At 45.0% G+C, this 20,841-nt stretch overlaps 1 protein-coding gene across 3 annotated transcripts in view; it reads right to left on the bottom strand.

Annotated features, from left to right (window-relative positions):
• Positions 1-20,841, bottom strand: part of AGL (amylo-alpha-1,6-glucosidase and 4-alpha-glucanotransferase) — a 973,499-nt gene that overhangs the window by 91,201 nt on the left and 861,457 nt on the right. For all 3 annotated transcript variants that reach the window (XM_069641544.1, XM_069641542.1, XM_069641543.1), the window contains exon 29: positions 16,453-16,565. In XM_069641544.1, the coding sequence (XP_069497645.1) occupies positions 16,453-16,565 (113 nt within the window). The remainder of the gene's footprint in view (positions 1-16,452; positions 16,566-20,841) is intronic.

The following is a 20,841-nucleotide window of genomic DNA, read 5'->3' as shown; positions in this document are numbered from 1 at the left end:
AGTGGTGTACCTTTCCATATTCTGACTTTTTCCCTCCCTTTCTCACAAACCTATTGGAGTGCCATCTAGTTAAGCACTCACCTCTGTATAAAAATAAGTGGTGTTTTAAAGTGACTTATCTGATAAGGAAAAAGGGGTGTATATATTATAATAGTAACTGTGTTTAGAATATTTTACAATAAGAGTGCTGGAGTGTTTTCAACAGTGTGTTTTTAAATAAATAATTATATACTTTGATACCAAAGCTCTGGTCAGTGTTTGCTTGTATTGTTGTATCTGAGTGTATACTTTGCATACTGCCTAACTCTTCTTGAGGGAAGTCTGACTGCTCAGCCACAGCTACCAGGTAAATCTGGGTGGTACAGACTGCTACCAAGTGGGTTTACTGCCAACACCTGTAGTCTTAAATCGTTTGCAGTGGTCCCTAGGGGAACTGCACTGGTGTCTGCCTAACACCAAGAACAAAGGTTCAGGCTGTTGAGGTTTGGATGTAGGACTCACCCCTCCCATTGGTACAGGAGGTCTGCTCTCTCTGGAAGGTGCCAGGGAGGGCACATGGTTATGTGCACTAACTAGGGATACCACGTTCTCTGAGCCCAGTCCGGAGCAATCAAGTTAAAAGTGGATCGGAACAGGTGTAGCCTCCTGAGAGCCAGCTGTATGATGTAGAATGGCAGGAAGACAGAGCAGGTTAAATAAAATAAATAAAGCCCCACTCAACTGACAAAGTGTCCCCCAGAGCTCCCTGTCGAGGACATTTCCTGAAGCAGAACCACCTGCACTCCTGCTGACACTGGAAGCAAACAGGTCCAGCTAAGGCATCCTCCAACAGGATAAGACCCCCCCCCAATCCCTTGAACTTCCTAACAGAGCTCACACTTGTGGCAGCCCAAAGACTGTCTGCTCAAAGCATCTGTAATCAAGTTCTCTCTGCCGGCCAGATGAGCTGCCGTCAGGGACACACTGTTCAGAACCGAGAATCATAGTCGCATTGCTTCTCTGCACAGAGGCAAAGAGCCCACACCACCCCATTTGTTGAGGTAGAGCATGGCCACTGTGTTGGCCGTCAGGACCAGCACAGTCTTGCCTCAGACAGAAGGGAAGAAAACGACCAGGCCCAGCCTGATCAATCTCAACTCTAGCAATCTGATGTGCTCTTGGCATTCCGATGGAGACCACGGGTCGCTCACCGGCAGACCTTGGAGGTGAGCACCCAGCCTTTCATGGACATGTCTGTGAATAGAGGTAGTTAGGGCCCGCATTGCTGAAACTATGGTCCTTCTCAGTAGGTTGTTTCTCTGGCAACCCCATTTCACGACTGCCAATTTTGCTGAATCCTTAAGAAGATCTGAGGTGCAGCTTGCAACTGAGACCATTGACCATTAAACAGCCACTGTAGCAAGCTCATGAGCAGCTGGGCCTCTGGCAATAGAAGAATGCAGGAGGCCATAAGACCGAGCAGACGCAGGAAGGCCGAGGCCAGAATCCTCTCTTGTGACTGGAGGAGAACAACCATCTTAGATATTTGTGCCACTGGATCATTGGGCAGGAAGGTCCTACCCAAGCCAGTGTCCAAACAGAGGGACTGGGATGGCGAGACCTGAGAGTTGTTGAGGTTCAGCGAGAAGTCCAGGCTGTGTGCGATGCTGGAAATGCTTTATGGATGGACAGGGCCTCTTAATCCTTGTCCTACCACTTCTCTGTGTGAATTTTCTCAATGTCTTCTGTCACTGAGGTCCAGCTGGACCTCTGGCAGTGCAGTTCTTCATGTTTTCTTTCCTTTTGGTGAACACCACCCATGGGACAGCCTTATGGCACCAATGTGGGGGGTACACCTTTGTGTGTTTTTGGGCACCTGTGTGTTGCCCACAGAGGAGGGTATGGACTGGTGGCAGCTACATGCTGACTTGGCAGTGGGTCTCATTGTCCTCCATTTTGGGCCATCCGGGCTCTGCCATAGGAATCAATGGATTCCTGCAGCAAGGCAAGATGACCTCTGTGGCCGCTTGGTTTCTACTGCCTTTTACGTTGTTTCCCAAGGTCCTGCGAAGCCCTGACTCTGTGCCTTCCTCCTGACCGGCTGTTGGGTGGAAATACCGTGTACGGCTCTTCGGCTGCCTCTTGTTAGACTGACTGGAGCCTTACCAGAGGCTGTGTGTTGAGTACCTCAGTGACCTGTTTGAAGACCACCCGCTCAAGGACTTTTGAATAATGGGGAAGGAGAGAAACTGTGTGATAGTTTGATGGGATGTTTGGGTAATCAGAGGGTTTCTTTAACAAGGTTAAGACAATTGCAAAGTTGAAGGAGGCAGGTAAGAGTCCAGCAGAAAGAAAGAGGTTAAAGAGCTCAGAGAGATACGGGCAAGCGATTGAGACCAAGTCTTTGGCCATTTGGGGAGCAAAAGGGTCGATACGAGTGAAGGATGCGTTGGCAGTGTGAAGGATGGGTGATAATTCAATAGGAGAGGAAGGGGAGACGTAGTCGAGTGTCGAAGAGGTTGGAAGGGCGTTGCTGGGCTGAAGGAGGGTTGGGGACAGAGAAAGAGGAAGGCTGTGAGAGTATCACACATTTTAGAGATTTTAGGGAAAAGTAATGAGCACAGTCATTATCAGAAAGGGAGGAAGAGATGGCAGAGATGGCTTTTGGATTTGGAGGTGTGAGCAAAGATTGGAGGGTAGATGAACATTTGTGGGTGGGATTGCAGAGGGAGGAGATTAGGTTTGTGAATTAGAAGGAGATTAGGGCAGCGAGATAATTTTCGTAGGTTAGGAGAAGGGAAGCATCTGTGATTTGCATCAGAGTCCTAAGTCGCAGTGCATGGCTGTTTTGACAGTCTGAATTTCAGAGGTGATCCAAGGCTGAGGACAGAAACGGGAAGGTGTGAATGTGTGAGCAGGTTAGTGCTGGTCAAATGGAGTCATAGGTTAAAGAGACAGAGTCCTGACTCCTTTCCTCTTAGTCATTGAAGAGGGAAGATGAGGAGTAGGAGGTGAATGGACCAATATGTTAAAGTGAACAATGGAGTGATCAGAGGGAGAGGGGTCAATGGAGAAGTCAGAGGAGGGGAGTGAATTAGAGAGAAAGCCATGGTCAACAGAGTGGGTAGGCTGTTCCTAGAGGGAGTAGAAGGAATGGTCCGAAAGAAGGGATTTAACTGCAAGGCAGGTGGCTGCAGAGGACTTGAGAAGTTTAAAGTCCCCCAGCATAACAGTGGGGATGTCAGCAGGAAGTGACTCAGGGAGAAATGTCAGATGATACTAGTACGTGGATCTGGAAGAGGGAGGAGAGCAAGCATGCACAACCTAAACCAGAAAACGCTGAAGGACAGCCTTTCCAAAACAACTTCACCAGATTGAGATTCCAAACAGCAATTTTAAGCAGACTTGTGCAAAGAGGCCCAGGTAGCCTCCTGGAAAATGTCCAGAATAGGTACTCCACGTTGCAAGCCGAGTTGGCATTCAGACATCTGTTGGAATGGGCCTCGAGACCCTCAGGTACATCCTTATCAGCCAGAGAATAGAATTTCGACTTTAGAATCAGTCAACTAGACAGGGTCTGTTTCATCACAGCCCTGTCAGCAAGGGAACCGGTATAAAAAATGAAAAGCAGGTCAGAAACTTATTTTTGGAGGGTCCACACCGTATGTGGTCAATGGAATCATTCCGCTCCCTTAAAAGGATGAGGCGGGGGAAAGAAGACAGGAAGATGGATCTTTTGAGAGAAATGGTAATCAGATATTACCTTCAGAAGGAAGGATGGTGTCATTCTCAACATCACTTCCTCTCTGGAGAAAACCAAATAGGGAGGTTTAAATGACAGCGCCGGGAGCTCACTGATCAGTATAGCGGAAGTGATGGTAACCAGGAAAATCATCCTAAGGGTGAGTAATCTTAATAAAGAAGAATTGATGGGCTCAAACGGAGTGCCCAGAAGACATGTTAACACCAAATTTTAATTCCATGCCAAAACAACAAACCGGCATGGGAGAAATTAACTACATAGATCCCGCAGAAATTGTATGACCGTGGGGATCGTGAAAAAAAGAATCCTTCTCTGGGATCCTCTTGAAAACTGAAATGGCAGAAAGAGAAGCCTTGAACCTGTGATTTACTGGAGCGCACACCTTCTTACAAATAGGCTTGATAGTTATGATATGATGATATGATACAGCATTTATAACGCGCCTATGCACAAGTGCTTCAAGGCGTGAAAATGAGTACTTACAGATCTAAGTCGACTATGGGTGCACGGGAGAAAAAAAGCAGCTCTGGCACACTGAGCTGCCACTATATACTGAGAACGAAGTAGCATGTGAATCCATGCCAGACCCCATGCTGGAGTATAAACAATTTTCAAACAATTGGTTACACTTTCAGTGGTTGAGAATATGCTGACAAGTGTCAGCCTTTTATTAATACACAAATGATAAACAAATAATAATCAATAGTATTGAGCTATACTAGTTCGGGAGATAAATCCCTTCATCAGGAGCGAGAAAATCTTTAAGGGATGTTTCAATAAATCTTCAATAACTTCATGTATCTACAAAGGTAAGTAGAAAAAGCTTACATGAGTACTGCCAGTTATGTCAATGGGCTCCACGTGCTTACATTAATGTGAATTTGGAAAATATTCTGAAGATCCTTCTCTTACATAAGATGTTTTGTTATTTTATATAAACCTAATTTGTTAAAACATATTTTGGACATAACTGGGAGTACTCATGTGAGCTTTTTTACTTACCTTTGTAGACAGCGGTAGCAGACATGCTGAATGCATGCAGAAAATCTGACCACTGTTTTGGAATGTAAAATGGCTCAGGGGTTTGAAACCTACCTGAATGTGGCCACACCCCCCCCCTTAGCCCGGCACCTTCACATGAGATTCCGGATGGACCAGCTAAATCTGGCAGCCCGCACTTCCAGGTGGGCTGCTGCAAGAAATGATACATGTCAGATTTGTGGTAAAGCAAGGGAGAGCATAGGCCACTCTGTTTTTCTGTGAGAGATATGCTGGTGCAAGGAAATCACTTTGTAACAACTATGGTATTCGACGCACAAGGGATGCTTTAGTACTATTTTGCTCCTCCTAAAACATCAATATAGTGTACTATGTGGTATCCTACCTGTATCAGCCATGGCGCATAAATCAAGTGCACTGAATAGTGGCTGTGCCTAGTGCTTGACCGTGACCCACATTGCACATTTTAATTATCCAAGCACTATTATGCATAAAATCCATTCCCGGGGGCACAACAATGCACTCTGAACATAGATATGTGAGAGATGCTTGCACTTTATAATATCTGCACACCTGTACAATTACGATAATTTGCACAAATGTTACGGTTTAAATGGTACTTGTGGTTGGTTGATCCAAAGGGTAGTCGACCATGTTACTTCCACCAGTACTAAATAGAGATAAATATATCCACTGTGCTAGGGATGAACTGCTTTTCATATGCTCTTGTTGATAAATGTTTTTAGATGTTATCTGTCGAAATTTCTAGCCCACATGTCTTAAATGCATAAATCTTATCTGTATGGTCATTCATGAATTATTATATTTTTTGTCTATGTATAATGCACTTCATCTGTACGTGGCTAATGATGTTGTCGAAAAACGCCTTGTGATGATGATAAATTATTTTATTTAAGTCAACACAAAGTGTGAAACCCTTATGTTCGCTATGTCGTCAGACTCGTCACAGCACATATAGTCATCGGGCGGAGACGACGCAGAGCCGTGTGGCACACCCTGTGTAAAGATTGGAGGGGGTATCTGTACTCCTGCTCTTTATATGGCAGAGGAAAAGCTCAGAGGACCCAAGTCAATAGCTCTATAGGGTAACAAAGGTAGGGCAATCAAGGCTTAAGCTCTCAGGAGGTGATGCGGGCGGGTTCTTAAGTACAGTGTAGTCCCCAAGCACCCACAAAGGAATGTCCACACACTATGTTAGTGATAACACAGTTCTTTATATAAATAAGGTTTCAAATATATACGCAATCACAATACCACACTTTGTGCTCTGACAATTCTAAAATGGTAAATATATACAGTCTTAATGTGATACCACAATTACTTCTTAGATTCCATTAAAATGCATCAACTGTAGACAGTCTCAAATGGCATACAAATCAATTAATAAAGTGAACCAACAATAGGCTTTGGAGGAAAACAAGTTGGTTAGACAATTGGCAGAATACTAGGCCCCTACCACTAGTTCTGTATGAGGATCCCCCCCCCACCTGGGCAAACTGTCAAAGTATATTGACAAGCCCAGTCCATATATTGTCTGTAAGAGTCTTATCTCCTTCTGCAAATGTTCTACTACTACAATGTACCTTGTTTAGTAGAGTTCGACGTCGGGTCGTCGACGGATCCTTCTTGAGTGACTCCCTTTAAGGCAGGAGCCACGGATCGTCGAAATCCCACAGAGAAAAGGGTGAACAACGGCGGCGAGGCAGCAGCTTCGGTCCTGGTGGTGCTCGTTTATCTACGATCGGTCATGGTGGTCCTCTAAATTGAGCCGTGCGGTGCACCTCGACAATGATATTGTTTTGCCACAAAGAGTCAATGAAGAACTTTGGCCCAGCAAAGGTGTTGGGTCGTCTGCGTCTTTGTGGTCTTCAGGTGGCAGGAAACCCACTGGCGCATTCTCCTCGGTCGGCGGCCTTGACTTAATCCGGCGGGAGAAAGCGGTCGACAGTGATTAGCGAAGTGAGTCCTTGATTCAAAGTGTTCTTAGGCAATGGAGTATTGTGGCTCCGATCGAGGTTACAGCGTTACCTCTGAATCTCGGTCGACAGTGATGGACTTCAATGTCCAGGCGCTTCGATTTGTGATTCCGCGGCGGTCCCCGTCTCCAGTCGCAGCCTTTCGAGAACTGACTTCCAGGGAGCCTTGGGGAAGGTTAGCTGGTGCACGATGGTCCCTCGTAGCTCGGGAAGAGGTCTCCTAGCCAGGTCCTCTCTTGGAGAAGTTTCTTGAAGGCACAGCAGCTTTCAGATTGCGTTGAAGGGAAACAGCGGTTCACCTTCTTCCTCCGGCTTGGCTTCGAGAGTAAGCATCAAGTATCGACTTCAGCTTCTGAACGATTTCCATCAGTGAGAGGTCCCCAGATATACTGTTCGGTCCCTCATTCACTCTGCTGGGTCACACTCAGGCAACCAATCATCTAGAAGGGCATTCAGACAGGCAGGCAGCCAGCCAATCAGGCTCACAGTCCATTCAGGCGCATTCTTCTCCCTCCAGACACTCACAACAAGGAATGTGTATAGGGGCAAGTACCCAGCCATTCAGCACTCCACACTGCTTTCATACCAGTTTCGGGCAGGGCTGTCTCATTCATTGTGTTTCATACCAGAAGCCAGACACACATAACATGAAGTGCATATTGGTCACACACTCCATTCACCCAAGTCCCACCCCAAGGGTGTACCCACAACGTACAGTCATTGGGAAGGCTCCAGCCAGTCTGGCCTGGACTTCCCCACAATACCATATATTGAACTTCCACCCAACAGCCAGTCAGGGGGAAGGGACAGAGTCAGGGCTTCCCGGGTGTTCGGGAAAACAAGATAACAGGCAATAGAAAGCAAGAGGCCACAGGGGCCCTCTTGTCTCCTATCGGGAATCATCTGATTCCAATGGCAGGGCCAGGGCATCCCAAAAATGGAGGATGCTCAGAGCACCTGTCAAATTCCGCATGGAGCTGCCACCAGCCCATACCCTGCTCTGTTGGCCACACACAGGTGCCCAAAAGATATACTAGGGGTACAGGCTTGTACCCACACCCATGGGTGCCATAAGGGTATCCCATGGGTCTGTTCACTATGACCAAAAAGAGGAAGAGCTGCACTGCCAGGAGTCCTGCAAGGACTCCTGGGCAGAAAACAATACAGAACACATATGAAAAAGGACTACAGGACAATGACAGGGAGGCCCTGTCCCTCCAATGCATTTCCAGCATCAGTGTCGCTCCCCCAGACAGCACTGCTGCCTGTGTTAACGGACCCTGGTTTCGCTCTGGCGCTTAACTTGATTTGCGGGCCGTTGCCGATAGGGACGGGCTGTCGCCTCTGGTCATATCGCCTCATTAACAGACTTATAGCAGGGAAATAATCAAGACACAAATACAAATTTGAGGTAGCAAAGAAACTAGGTATGGGAAGAGTGAGAAGCAAATGAAGATGGAAAGCTTCAGAAAATGAAAAGCATGAGAAAAGAAAATTACATAATATAACCTGATAGAACGAAGGAGGGGTCATTATCGAGGGGTATTGACCTGCCACCAAATTATAGCCTGAGGCTGAGGTCTATAAGGCTATTAGTACATAGTGGTAGTAGTAGCATGTGTTTTGGTGGATAAGTAAAAAGAAACATTACTTTAACGGTGAGTAAAGTAAATAGACAAACTTAGTTAGTAAATTAAATGTGGTTTTATTCTGTAGTATTTATATTCATAAATTAAGCATTTTAAATGCAAATTTTGGTTACGCTGGAGCGGTTTAAACCTGAGCATGCATTAGGTATCATGTAAAAGTAAACAGTGGGCCTCATTACATTGTTGCCGGTCTGGAAACATGGTGCCGGTAAACTCACCAGCACCCTTGTTTCCGGATCGGCAAACTATATGTTTGGCTGCCGGAGCCACTGTGCCTGACCGGCCTCACCCTACCGGGCGCATCGGTCAAGGTAGGCAAACCCTTCACGGAAGCACCGGCCCCGTTAGAAATGGTCAGGCTGCTTCCATGTCCCCACTCCCATAGAGTCCTGCTGGACTCTATGGGAATGTACAAATATACCGGCACCTGACTTCCCAGCCGCCGGACTCGTAATTAGCCAGTGGCATCGGGAAATCAGGTGCCTGTACATTTTTACGGGTCCGGCGGGGATACCGCCGGACCCGTAATGAGGCCCATTTGCTCTATAAGAAAGTGAACATTTTTTCCATGTTTTAGCTTTCTCTTTGGTGTGTTAAATAAATAGGATGTTGTAGTGACAAAAAATCTCCCCGCACAGAGGAAGTGTTTTGTTTAAAGAAATCTTGTCTGGAAATTGCATTATTTCCCTGTGCTTTTGAAGACAATATATTCAGAATGCAGTCAATACTAGTAGTTACTGTCTGCAGTCAGAAAATTCTGGTTAGCCGACAGGAAGTCAATAACTATCTACATGTGCTAACAGATTTTAGGGATGGGGCGTTTCACCCCTATATTTTCTCCTCTACTGTAAATAAAAAGAATATTGCAAGCCACTTCAGAAGCCTGTTACCTTATCAAATCACGTGGCTGCTCTTTACAGTCACTGAAATCTGTGAATTGCATCCTTTCAACGCAAGGTTGTTCTCAAACAGACCTTTGAGGTCACAGGGCATGAATAAAGATCTGATCTCAAATTATGACAGAAGACAAAGCTAAAAAAACATGTTTTCCATGTTTCATCCCCAACAGCAGACAATATTATGGTGGTCCAGAAGATAAATCCAGCAAAGATTAAAATTATCAACTTGCTGGAATCTGACACGTTGCAAGACTTGTAACTGCATAAAATAAAGTAATGATGGGAAAGATACTGGAATGCAAAAATCAGGGTGTTATTAGCATTTGTGTTCTGTTGGAAGCATAGCATATTATATAACATTGGCTGAGAAGGGAGCATGGTAGACCAATAGAAAAGCTTTTAAAGAGAAGAAGGCCATGTCGGTTGAAAAGAAAATCAGCTTTAGAAATTGGACATAATATTTGAGCACTGATATATGTGTTTTGGAGATGGGGAAATATAGCTAAATGGAAAAAAGCACTTTCTTGGCAAGTGACAAAGATATTTTCAAACAATTTGGGGGATTTGTTGGAACTCTTTGATTGCAAAGGAGTGTTCCTTGGTGATAGTGGATTGTCATGTGGGGTAGTTTATTCTAGTTGAGAAAAGATTAGGTGGCTATAAATATTGAATCATGTGAAGGATCAATGCTTGTTGGGTTACAAGTCTTTTCAGTTCACATATCGTATTGCCGTAAAATGCTGAAATTAAGATTAAGCACTTTAGTGGGACTTTAATTGCATGTGTATTGCAGCACATTACTGCAACTGCAATTGAAGTGGTTAAAACATAAAAATGAATGTGAAGATGATTGGATGCTGCAAACAACACCCATCACATAATAGCAGTCGGATTTGGGATTAGAGGCAAATATATAGCTCTGGCTAATTCCAATCCTGCTAACACAACTCTGAGGTTGGATTACTTATGTGATGGTGTAACAGTCAAGAGGGTCGGTTATACCACGGAGGGGCTCGAGATCCAGAAACCCACCTGGTTGGGGAATGGTGGGGTCAGGAGATATCTAATCCAGCCAACGCACAGACGAAGACTTGTAATTTGGAACTCCAGGAAGGGCCCAAAAGAGTCGGAACGCAGCCTTTCTGCGAGTCAGCAAAGACGCCGACATTCGATTCTGGCGGCGGTCTGAAAGACATGGAACCTTCGGGCGGACATACGAGAGTCAGATCGTCGCACTCATGCGAGTTAGAAGAGACGCCGACGTTCGACTCTGACAGCCGGCAGAGAACCCAAGGAACCACGAGCAGGGAGAGGCAGGGCTGCCGTGGCATGGGAAACCTGCGGGTACTCGGCAGTTGTAACCCAACTGAGAACCGCATAGCCACGGATTATGAAAAACAGCGCTGCGACAACATAATAGAGCAGGATAGAAACACGAGACTCCCAGAGACCCACAAAAACCCTTTCAGAAAGGAACTAAGAACTCACCTGGTCAGAGATGACTGGAACAGGGAGCGGGTGGAGGTTGAGGTCGAAGACAGCTTGCAATGCCTCAAGGGAAAAGGGGGCAGGACTTGGGAGAGTTTATATAGACTGGAGGAGGAAGTGAACACTGATTGGCCTGTTAAATTCCGCCTATATAAAGACAACACGGGAAGACAAGAGTGTGTTCATTCTTGGTTTTGTTACAGATCGAACCAGACAGGACATCAGGAGCTGCTGAAGGCTGGTGGGCGTATGAGGACTAGGAGGAGAAGCCTTGCCAGAAGTCCTTACCAGATCCCCTGCAAGGATCAGAGAAGAAGCATAAGCACAGAGAAAGGACACTGTAGAAATTTTTGATTAAAGCTTATTTTCTTTTATCCTTTTTGAAATAGTCTGAATAAAGACCCATATTAATTTTCATCAAGCCGCCTAGCTGTCTCATTATCACAAATTTGGTGGCAGCGGTGGTATCCTGAAACACGGTATGGAGAATATCATCAAGGCCTTAGCAGAAGGACAGCAACAGCTTCAGCAACTGGTGCAGGGACATCAAGCCCAGGTGGATCGACAAGCCATACAACAAGCCCTACAGTTGCAAGCTGCCTCCCAGGATGCCCTGAAGAAAGTGACAGAAGCTGTGGTCGCTCATAGAGGCATGACGCCGGCACCTTCCAACATTCTACAGAAATTCCAGGCCGGTGAGGATCCAGGTTATTTCTTTACGAATTTCAAACGGGCCGCTAGAAACTCCCAGTGGCCGGTGGAGAAATGGGGGCACTTCATAGCTCCTTTGCTAACAGGCTCAATGCAAGGGGCTTACCAGGCAGCAAACCCTAACGGAGACACAAGTTACTTGGACATAAAAAGAACCATCCTAGAAAGGATGGGGGTGGATGAGGAGGCATATCGTCAGAAACTTCGGGAAACCAAACTCCGCAATGGGGAAACTCCAAGGCAACTGTACTATCGGGTACACGACTTAACCGAAAAATGGTTAAAACCAGCCAACTGCACTATACCTGAAATCATGGACAAAGTGAAGTTAGAGCAGTTTGTGGATGCACTTCCAAGCAATATGCAATGATGGGTCCGACAACACCATCGACCCACTCTCACTGAAGCCATAGACATTGCCACAGCATTCCAAAAAGCAGGTGGAGCCAGGATAAATCCTGTAGAAAGTGGAAATAAATCCTTACTTCCTCGAACCACGAATTTGGGAGATGTAAAGCCAACCAAGATGGATCCCAGAGATTCGACATGGCCCATCTTCAGCAGGCAACCCCAGTGTTATGATTGTGGGGAGTGGGGACATATCGCCCGATTTTGTCCAAGGAAGAACAAACCAGAACCTATGCAGATTGGTTGTATACAGAACCGGGAGTTTAGAAGGAGAAGAGAGCCATATGCAGTGGAAGTTCGAGTGGACGGTGTACCCCGACAAGGCCTGGTCGACAGTGGAAGCGAGCAAAATGCCATCAGACCAGAAGTAAGTGTCTTGGGAAAAAAAGGGAAGCAAAATATTTCGGTGAAATGCGTGCATGGGGATGTAAAGTCCTACCTTTCCAAGGAAGTAAACATAGAGGTTAACGGGGTTCACACACCAATGGAGGTAGCCGTCATGCCTCATATACCTGCTCCTGTGTTAATAGGGACTGACCTGCCCAACTTTGATGACTGTGTTAGAGAAAAGGAATGGTTAAGAGGAGCTCCTTTCTCAGAAACTGATATTGAAGGAAATAGTGAGAGAATACCAAGGAAAACCAGAAGACAGGTGAGAGAAGAGAAACGGAGATGGGTGGAGAGTTTCAGTGGACTCGTAGATTGGATTTCTGAAGATAAAAGAATTTCTTTTAGAAGCGAAACACTAAGTGACCCATCCTTAAGGCATGTCCTCGAGCAAGCTCTGAAAGACCCAGAAAGTACAAGCAGTTATCCAAGGTTTAAAGTACAGCGGGGGCTTCTATACCGGGTTACCAAAAGGCCCGATGAACAGGAGATGGAGCAACTTCTAGTACCACTGAATTTCAGAAAGTCTATACTGTGGATGGCTCATGATGACCAGACAGGCGGTCACATGGCTAGAGAGAAAACCCTAGAGAAAATCTTGAAGCGGTTTTACTGGCCAGGGGTTTATAAGGAAGTGGCAAAGTACTGTGATGAATGCCCCACATGCCAAAAATCAAACCCAAACAAACCAAGACTTGCCCCATTAGTACATATGCCATTAATCAAAGAACATTTTTTTAGGATTGGCATGGATATAGTAGGACCACTGGAACCCAGTAGTCATGGATACTAATATCTATTAGTAGTGGTGGACTACGCTACAAGATATCCAAAAGCTTTTCCAATGAGGGGAACAAGTACCATCCAAGTACGCAAGCAATTCATTCCATTCTTTGCCAGGGTAGGAATACCATCAGAAATAGTAACGGATCAAGGTCGAAATTTTGTATCAGGAGTGATGAGAAGAGTAGGTCAACAGCTTCAAATAAAGAAAATCCGTACGTCGGTTTACCATCCACAAACCAATGGTTTAGTAAAGAGTTATAACAAGACCATTAAGCTAATGCTTAAGAAGGTAACGGCAACTACCGGAAAGAATTGGGACAGAGCAGTACCCTGGGTCCTAATGGTATTAAGGGATACTCCACAATCTTCAACAGGTTTTTCACCCTTTGAATTATTGTTTGGACATCAACCGAAAACAATACTGGATATTGCCAAAGAAGAATGGGAAGGTCAAGAGGATCCTGCCACCCTAACAGACTATGTGATCGAACTCCAGGATAATTTAACTAGGATGAGGGAGCTGGCACAAAGCAACCTGGGAAGATCCCAGTTGACCCAAGAAAAATATTGCAATCGGAACACCAGAGTTCGACAGTTTAAAATAGGTGACCAGGTGTTAGTATTATTGCCCACAAGCCAGAACAAAATGTTGGCCCAATGGAGGGGGCCATATAAAATAAAGGCAATATTAGATCCAGTAAATTACTTGGTGGATCAACCCGATCGGAAGAAAAAACACAGAATTACCACGTAAACTTGCTGAAGGAATGGAAGACCACGGACAAAGCCATACAGGTTGTCACAAGAATGACCCATGAACCTGCATTCAATTCAGTTCAGTGGGGAAAACAGCACAAAACAGAAGAAAAAAGAGAATTGAAAGAACACCTTGAGCCTTTAAGTAATGTGTTTTCCTTCTACCCAGGAAGAACACACTTGGCGGAACACAAGAACACAAAATTGAAAGAGAACCTGGACAGACCATAAGGATCCGTTCTTACCGATTGCCTGAGTCAAAAAGGAATGCAGTGCAAGCAGAAGTGGAGGAGATGCTGAGGCTGGGGGTAATTGAACCATCATGTAGCCACTGGACATCCCCTATTGTTCTTGTCCCAAAACCGGATGGGAGTATACGCTTTTGTATGGACTATAGACAATTGAATTCCATCTCTACATACCAAGCCTACCCCATACCCCGTATTGATGAACTTATTGAACAGTTAGGCACTGTTAAATACATTAGTACCATCGATCTGACAAAGGGTTATTGGAAGATTCCGTTAAGGACTGAAGATAAAATCAAAACAGCTTTTTCTACCCCTTCCGGTCTAGATCAATTTACAGTACTACCATTTGGTTTACATGGAGCCCCAGCACATTTTCAATCCCTGATGAATCAGGTTCTCGCTACTCATAAGGGATACAGTGCAGCCTACCTGGATGATATAGTTGTATACAGTGAAAACTGGAAGGATCATCTAAATCAACTATCATCTGTAATAAAATCATTGCAATCAGCAGGTCTTAACATAAACCCAAAGAAAACTCTACTGGCCGCCAATCAGACTCGATACCTGGGATAGCTGGTCGGGGACGGGGTTATAAAACCCCAGTTGGACAAAATTGAAGCAATAGGGACACTGCCTATGCCCAGCAATAAGAAGCAGATCAGAGCCTTTTTAGACTTCGTTGGATATTATCAGCGCTTCATACCTTTGTCTTCTTCCATTGCCAGCCCGCTGATGGAGGCTCTCAAATCTTCATACAAAGGCGACTTGCTTAAAGATGAAGAAGCTTGTAAAGCCTTTACAGAGCTGAAACAGATAATATCAACACAACCGGTTCTAATGTGTCCCAATTTCCAAGAAAGGTTTTTTGTGCAAACAGACGCATCAGGAGTAGGCATAGGGGCCGTATTATCACAAGGTAGTGAAACTGATCTACGGCCAGTGTACTTTATAAGTCGCAAGCTCTTACCACATGAGGTGGTGTATTCTACCATTGAGAAAGAGTGTCTAGCTATCAAATGGGCCATTGAGACACTCCGATATTACCTAGCTGGAAGGAAGTTTACTGTTTTCACAGATCATGCTCCCCTCCAATGGTTGGCCACGCACAAGGACTCAAACCAACGAGTATTGAGATGGTTCTTGACCCTACAGGAATTCTGTTTTGAACCAGTGCACCGACCAGCGGCTTTCCAATTAGTTCTGGATTATCTATCCAGAAATCCTGACCAGCCCGATCGGCTGGATGCTTCGGGGGTGTATGTAACAGTCAAGAGGGTCAGTTATACCACGGAGGGGCACGAGATCCAGAAACCCACCTGGTTGGGGAATGGTGGGGTCAGGAGATATCTAATCCAGCCGACGCACAGACGGAGACTTGTAATTTGGAACTCCAGGAAGAGCCCAAAAGAGTCGGAACGCAGCCTTTCTGCGAAGCAGCAGAGACGCCGATATTCGATTCTGGCGGCGGTCTGAAAGACATGGAACCTTCGGGCGGACATACGAGAGCCAGATCGTCGCACTCATGCGAGTTAGAAGAGACGCCGACGTTCGACTCCGACAGCCAGCAGAGAACCCAAGGAACCGCGAGCAGGGAGAGGCGGGGCTGCCGCGACATGGGAAACCTGCGGGTACTCAGCAAATGTAACCCAACTGGGAACCACGGAGCCGCGGATTATGAAAGACAGCGTTGCGACAACATAATAGAGCAGGATAGAAACACGAGACTCCCAGAGACCCACCAAAACCCTTTCAGAAAGGAACTAAGAACTCACCTGGTCAGAGATGCCGCAAGGAAAAAGGGGGGGCGGGCTTGGGAGAGTTTATATAGACTGGAGGAGGAAGTGAACACTGATTGGCCTGTTAAATTCTGCCTATATAAAGACAACGCAGGAAGACAAGAGTGTGTTCATTCTTGGCTTGGTTGCAGACCGAACCAGACAGGACATCAGGAGCTGCTGAAGGCTGGTGGGGGTATGGGGACTAGGAGGAGAAGCCTTGCCAGAAATCCTTACCAGATCCCCTGCAAGGATCAGAGAAGAAGCATAAGCACAGAGAAAGGACAGTGCAGAACATTTTGATTAAAGCTTATTTTCTTTTATCCTTTTTGAAATAGTCTGAATAAAGACCCATTTTAATTTTCATCAAGCCGCCTAGCTGTCTCATTATCACAGATGGGTAGTCCTGGGAAAATGTATTTCTCATTGTCTAACGAAATAACTAACGCTTCAAAGTGTGCAGGTGACAGTGTATTGTTCAACTGGAAGTGCAGTTAATTTGATGTGCATAAAAAGTTCCCAGCTTGTGGCACAAATATTAATGTACATTCTCAGCTTCTGTTATTGCCAGTCCACTTTCTATAAGTACAATGTTGCTTACCATCTCTTTTGATTGTGACTCCTTGATAGGGAAATACTTTATTCTTACTCAGCTCCATTAGCCAGCGGACTGAAGATTTACTCAAACCAACAATTTCCACTGCAGCGCCATCTCTAAAAGAAATAACCGACAGGGTAGTTACTTTTAAGATGGTCACCAGAACATTTATTTTCTTATTTCAAAAGAATTGATATTCAATTTAATTGATAAATACATACCAAACACACAACTACAACATGCGTGCTGGACTCCCTGCACAATCACTGGGAACTCCAGCCATCCAATTGACACTACTAACTTAGCAATACCACGTACAACAATTGCAGCCCATAGCAGTAGACATCAAACATACTATTTATTTATTTATTTCATTTGTATAGCGTGCACAAACCCTCAGGCATCAGGGTGCTGCAGTTCTATGGCTCTAACTTCACAGACCATAAGAACACACCAACTACAGAACATAAGAAGCACAGCACTTTAACAGAGTAGATTTGCAGTACTAATTCACTTTTCTTATATTGAGACACACTACACCCACACAGCTGTACACAGACACACATATGTAACAATATTTGAAGACTTGCTGAATGGAATTCCCTCTTCTGCTATACATACAACAACTAACACTCACTAGAGTTGGATTACCTACCCTAAATCAACTCATGCCCAAAAGGAGGACCACCAATTGTTCACGACTCACCAAATAACATAACCTCTCATCACCTGATGGCGGTCTACAAACTCCATCCCCCTCTGGTTGTGCAGCTCTAAGTGGCACCAAATACAGCCCACACACAGAAGAACAAATTACATACTTTGAATGATGCTTTCTCGCTTCCTCACACAATTTACTAATCTTTATAAATATCCTACAGGCACAAGACTGGCTTCTAATAGACACAGAGAATTATATTCCGTCATCACTACTTTTGTTGAACCAAAATGTGCTTCATTGGCTTTAGAAGCTTCTCAGAGCCAGGCAGAGGTTTTCAACTCCTTCTTTCTTAAAAAGATTGAGCTGATTCAGGAAAAGATTACACAATTATCCTGAACTGAACTGGAGCTTACAAGTGACTGCAGTAGATCCATGAAATATGACAGTTTACTAGTCAGGGAACCCTTTACATTTTCTAGTGTAAAGGAGGAGACAGTACGATGTCTTCTTCAGAAGTTGAAACCTACAAATGATACATTATTTCCCATGCCACCATTTGTACCCAAAAGGGTTGCTTCAGATAGATCACCTTTTGTGACTGACTTTGTGAACAAGCCATTGTCCTCTGGTTTAATCCCCAAAGTGCTAAAACAAATCAGTAGTGACTCCTCTTTTAAAAAATACATCGAAATTAGATCCTCGAGATCTGCAGAACTAACAGCCAGTGGCCGGGTTACCCTGTCCAGGTAAGATTTGAGACAATTTTAACCTCTCAACTGCAGGAGTATGTGGAGAGGGAGTGCTTACTGGACCCCCTTCAGTCAGGCATCCGACCTGGTTTTGGTACCGAGATTGCCCTCCTGACGGTGTGAGATGATCTCCTTGAAGTGGCTGATCTGTGTGAGTTATCACTTCTGATTATACTAGATCTGGTGACTGTGTTGAATACGGTGGACTATGATATCATGCTGCAAAGCCTCAGCAAAGTTGCAAATGTGTCCAAGCAAGCGTTAGGGTGGTTTTGGTCCTTTTTGCCAGATTGGGAACAACAGGTTAGATTTGGGGGTTATCTCTCAGAGTCCCTTTCTCAGACCTGCGGTGTCCCACAGGGGTCCTCTCTTTCCCTCCTCATTTTCAACTTATATTTGAGACCTCTTATGGACATTCTGAGGAAACACAAAGTGAAATTTCACTTGTATGCGGACGATACACATGTGTTCATAAAAGTCGGGAAGATCGAGGAGACCTTTAAGATAGCTGAAAGATGCCTGAAAGAAGTTCAAGCGTGGATGTGCTCCAACCGGCTCCTGCTGAATGCCTGTAAAACCGAGGTGGCTCTATCTGGCCCAAAACATCGGCTTGAGATTTGTAGGCGCTCTCCACCTCCTTGCTTTCGGGCTCATATCTGGCTTTAGCACCCAAGTTAAAAAACCTGGGTTGTATTTGGGAGGAGGACCAGGGGAGCAAAATGCAGGTGACTGCGAAAGTTCAATCAGTCTTCGGGACCTTGCACTTGCTAAGACAGATCTTTCCTTTTTTACCAGCAAAGGACCATGCAGCAGTGGTGGGAACCCTGTTAAACTCACGCTTGGACTGTTGTAACAATCCGTCAGGTATTGCAGTCACGCAAGGCTCCATGTAATAATGTCCCCTCAAAAATATCGCCATGCAAAAAAAATGCCAAAAAATTGCCATTTTTTGTGGGGACATTATTTTCATGGGGAGCACTGTATACGGCGTCCATATATATAGGCATAATATTACCTGATACCGTCACACAAATCCAGAGATTGCAACTAGCCAAAAATGTGGCTGTTAGACTTATTTGTGGGGTTTCTAAATCCTCTCCAATCTCAGACTTGCGTCGGTCACTGCATTGGCTTGCAGTGAAGGAGAGGATTGATTTTAAAATTCTGTATATGGTATTTAAATGTATCAATCAGTCAGCCCCTAGCTATCTTGTGGATACAATTAAACTGTATACACCATTACGTCAGTTATGTTCTTTTGATAACCTTTTGTTGCAGGTCCCTCCTTCTAAATATGTCTTTTGGTGCGACCAAAGATTTGGAGTATATGGTCGAAAGTTGTGGAACAAGCTCCCAATAAAAATCTGAGCATTAAAAACACTTACTGCCTTTCGGAAAGCTCCGACAACCTATTTATTTTGTTAAATTTGGGAAACCTGGTAATGTAGCCAGCTGGTCTGGGTATTAGTGCTGGGGAATTTGGTAGGACTTCTTTCTGTATTAGATGGCTGATCCCTTAGTGGATCCCCTTTTGTGTTCCAGCTGCGCACATATACGGTTCAGTTCGTCAGGTGCGCGTTATAAATGATTCAATTCAATTCCGAAAAATGTTCAACCACAAAAGGTGCATACTGCGGCTCCTCTCAACTCTGATCAGCCTTGTTGGTGCCCATAACTAAGGTTGCAATGTCATAGGTGGTATATAAGAAGCCAATTGCACTCAATGACCACAATTCCATCCAGTTTTCTGGCACTTAGAGATTGGGGAACTGCAGAACTGCCAAATTTTGCAAGCATTTCCTAATGGGTGGTGTGTGGGATGGAAATGAGGAATCTGTGATGTATCAATAAAGAACATTACCAAAGTTAAATAGGTTGTTCTTCTGATGGATTATGTCCTTTCACAGTTTCCTCATCTTAAACTCCCAAAGCAGTCCAGGATCTGGATGAGAGAGGGCAGCGTGCAATCCTCACATACACTTGCTTTAAAGCAGAGGTAGAGTAAGGCCTCTGATTGAATGAGCCATAAGACCCAAAGGCCTGTCCTTGCTGGCCAGATCACATCAGTCAAAAATGCAGAGAACAGTTAATTTGGAGAGATTATTCTTGGCAACTACTCCGACACCCCCATCCTTGGGCACTGGCAAATCCAACCAAGATCTGGTTTTCCTTCCCTAAATCCTTCTTGGTGTCCAGGGAAGGAAACCTTTCCACGGTTTGGATTGATGAGGCCAAAGGAAGAATCCAGAGTATGGATTTTCTGGAAAAGAAAGGACAGTCTCATCCTTCAAGTCAGCTAGTCTTTGGGTAAAACAAGGAAAGAGGGTTAAACAGAAAGGCTTCATGTAAGTTATAGCAACCAGGAAAATTGCTTTAAAGATGAGCAACCTCAAAAAGCACTAATAAAAAGGCTTTAACAAAGCCACCATGAAAAACAACTTTAAGGTTAAAACACCCCATGGGAACAATGAAGTGGCAAGGTGGAAACCGTTCAGTTAACCCTCTGAAAAGGTACACAACAGTTGGGATAGTGAAGATTGAACCCTGCTCATAATACCTCGAAATAATGACAAAGTACCCATTAACAGTATCATTCTGAAGGCCCCCTTGGGCCAGGCAAAGCAGATCAAGAACAGAAGAGGTAGGACAAGTCAAGGGATCCAGAAACTTCTCCCGGCATTGTCTAGCAAACCTTTGCCACCTGCAGGCACAGATAAACTTTGAGGGGTTCCTGGACGAAAGGAGCCCATTCAGAAACTCATCCTAGAGATCCCGCTCCTTGAACCTCAGTCTCTCAGCAGTCACGTATACAGGCTGAGACTGCTTAGGCTTAGAATGAGGACCGGGACATCTGACTGGAAGAGTAGGTCCACTGTTGTGGCGAGGCACAAGAGATAGCAGGCAGGCATGTCCAAAAGTTCTGGGTACCATGCCCTCCTGGCCCAATCTGGAGTGATTAAAATGAGGTTTGACACAAACCTT

Source organism: Ambystoma mexicanum, chromosome 1q (assembly GCF_040938575.1).
Source record: "Ambystoma mexicanum isolate Mex_15411 chromosome 1q, UKY_AmexF1_1, whole genome shotgun sequence".
NCBI lineage: Eukaryota > Metazoa > Chordata > Amphibia > Caudata > Ambystomatidae > Ambystoma > Ambystoma mexicanum.
The sequence above is the reverse complement of the archived record's forward strand: the minus strand, read 5'-3'. Positions and strand labels throughout refer to the sequence as shown.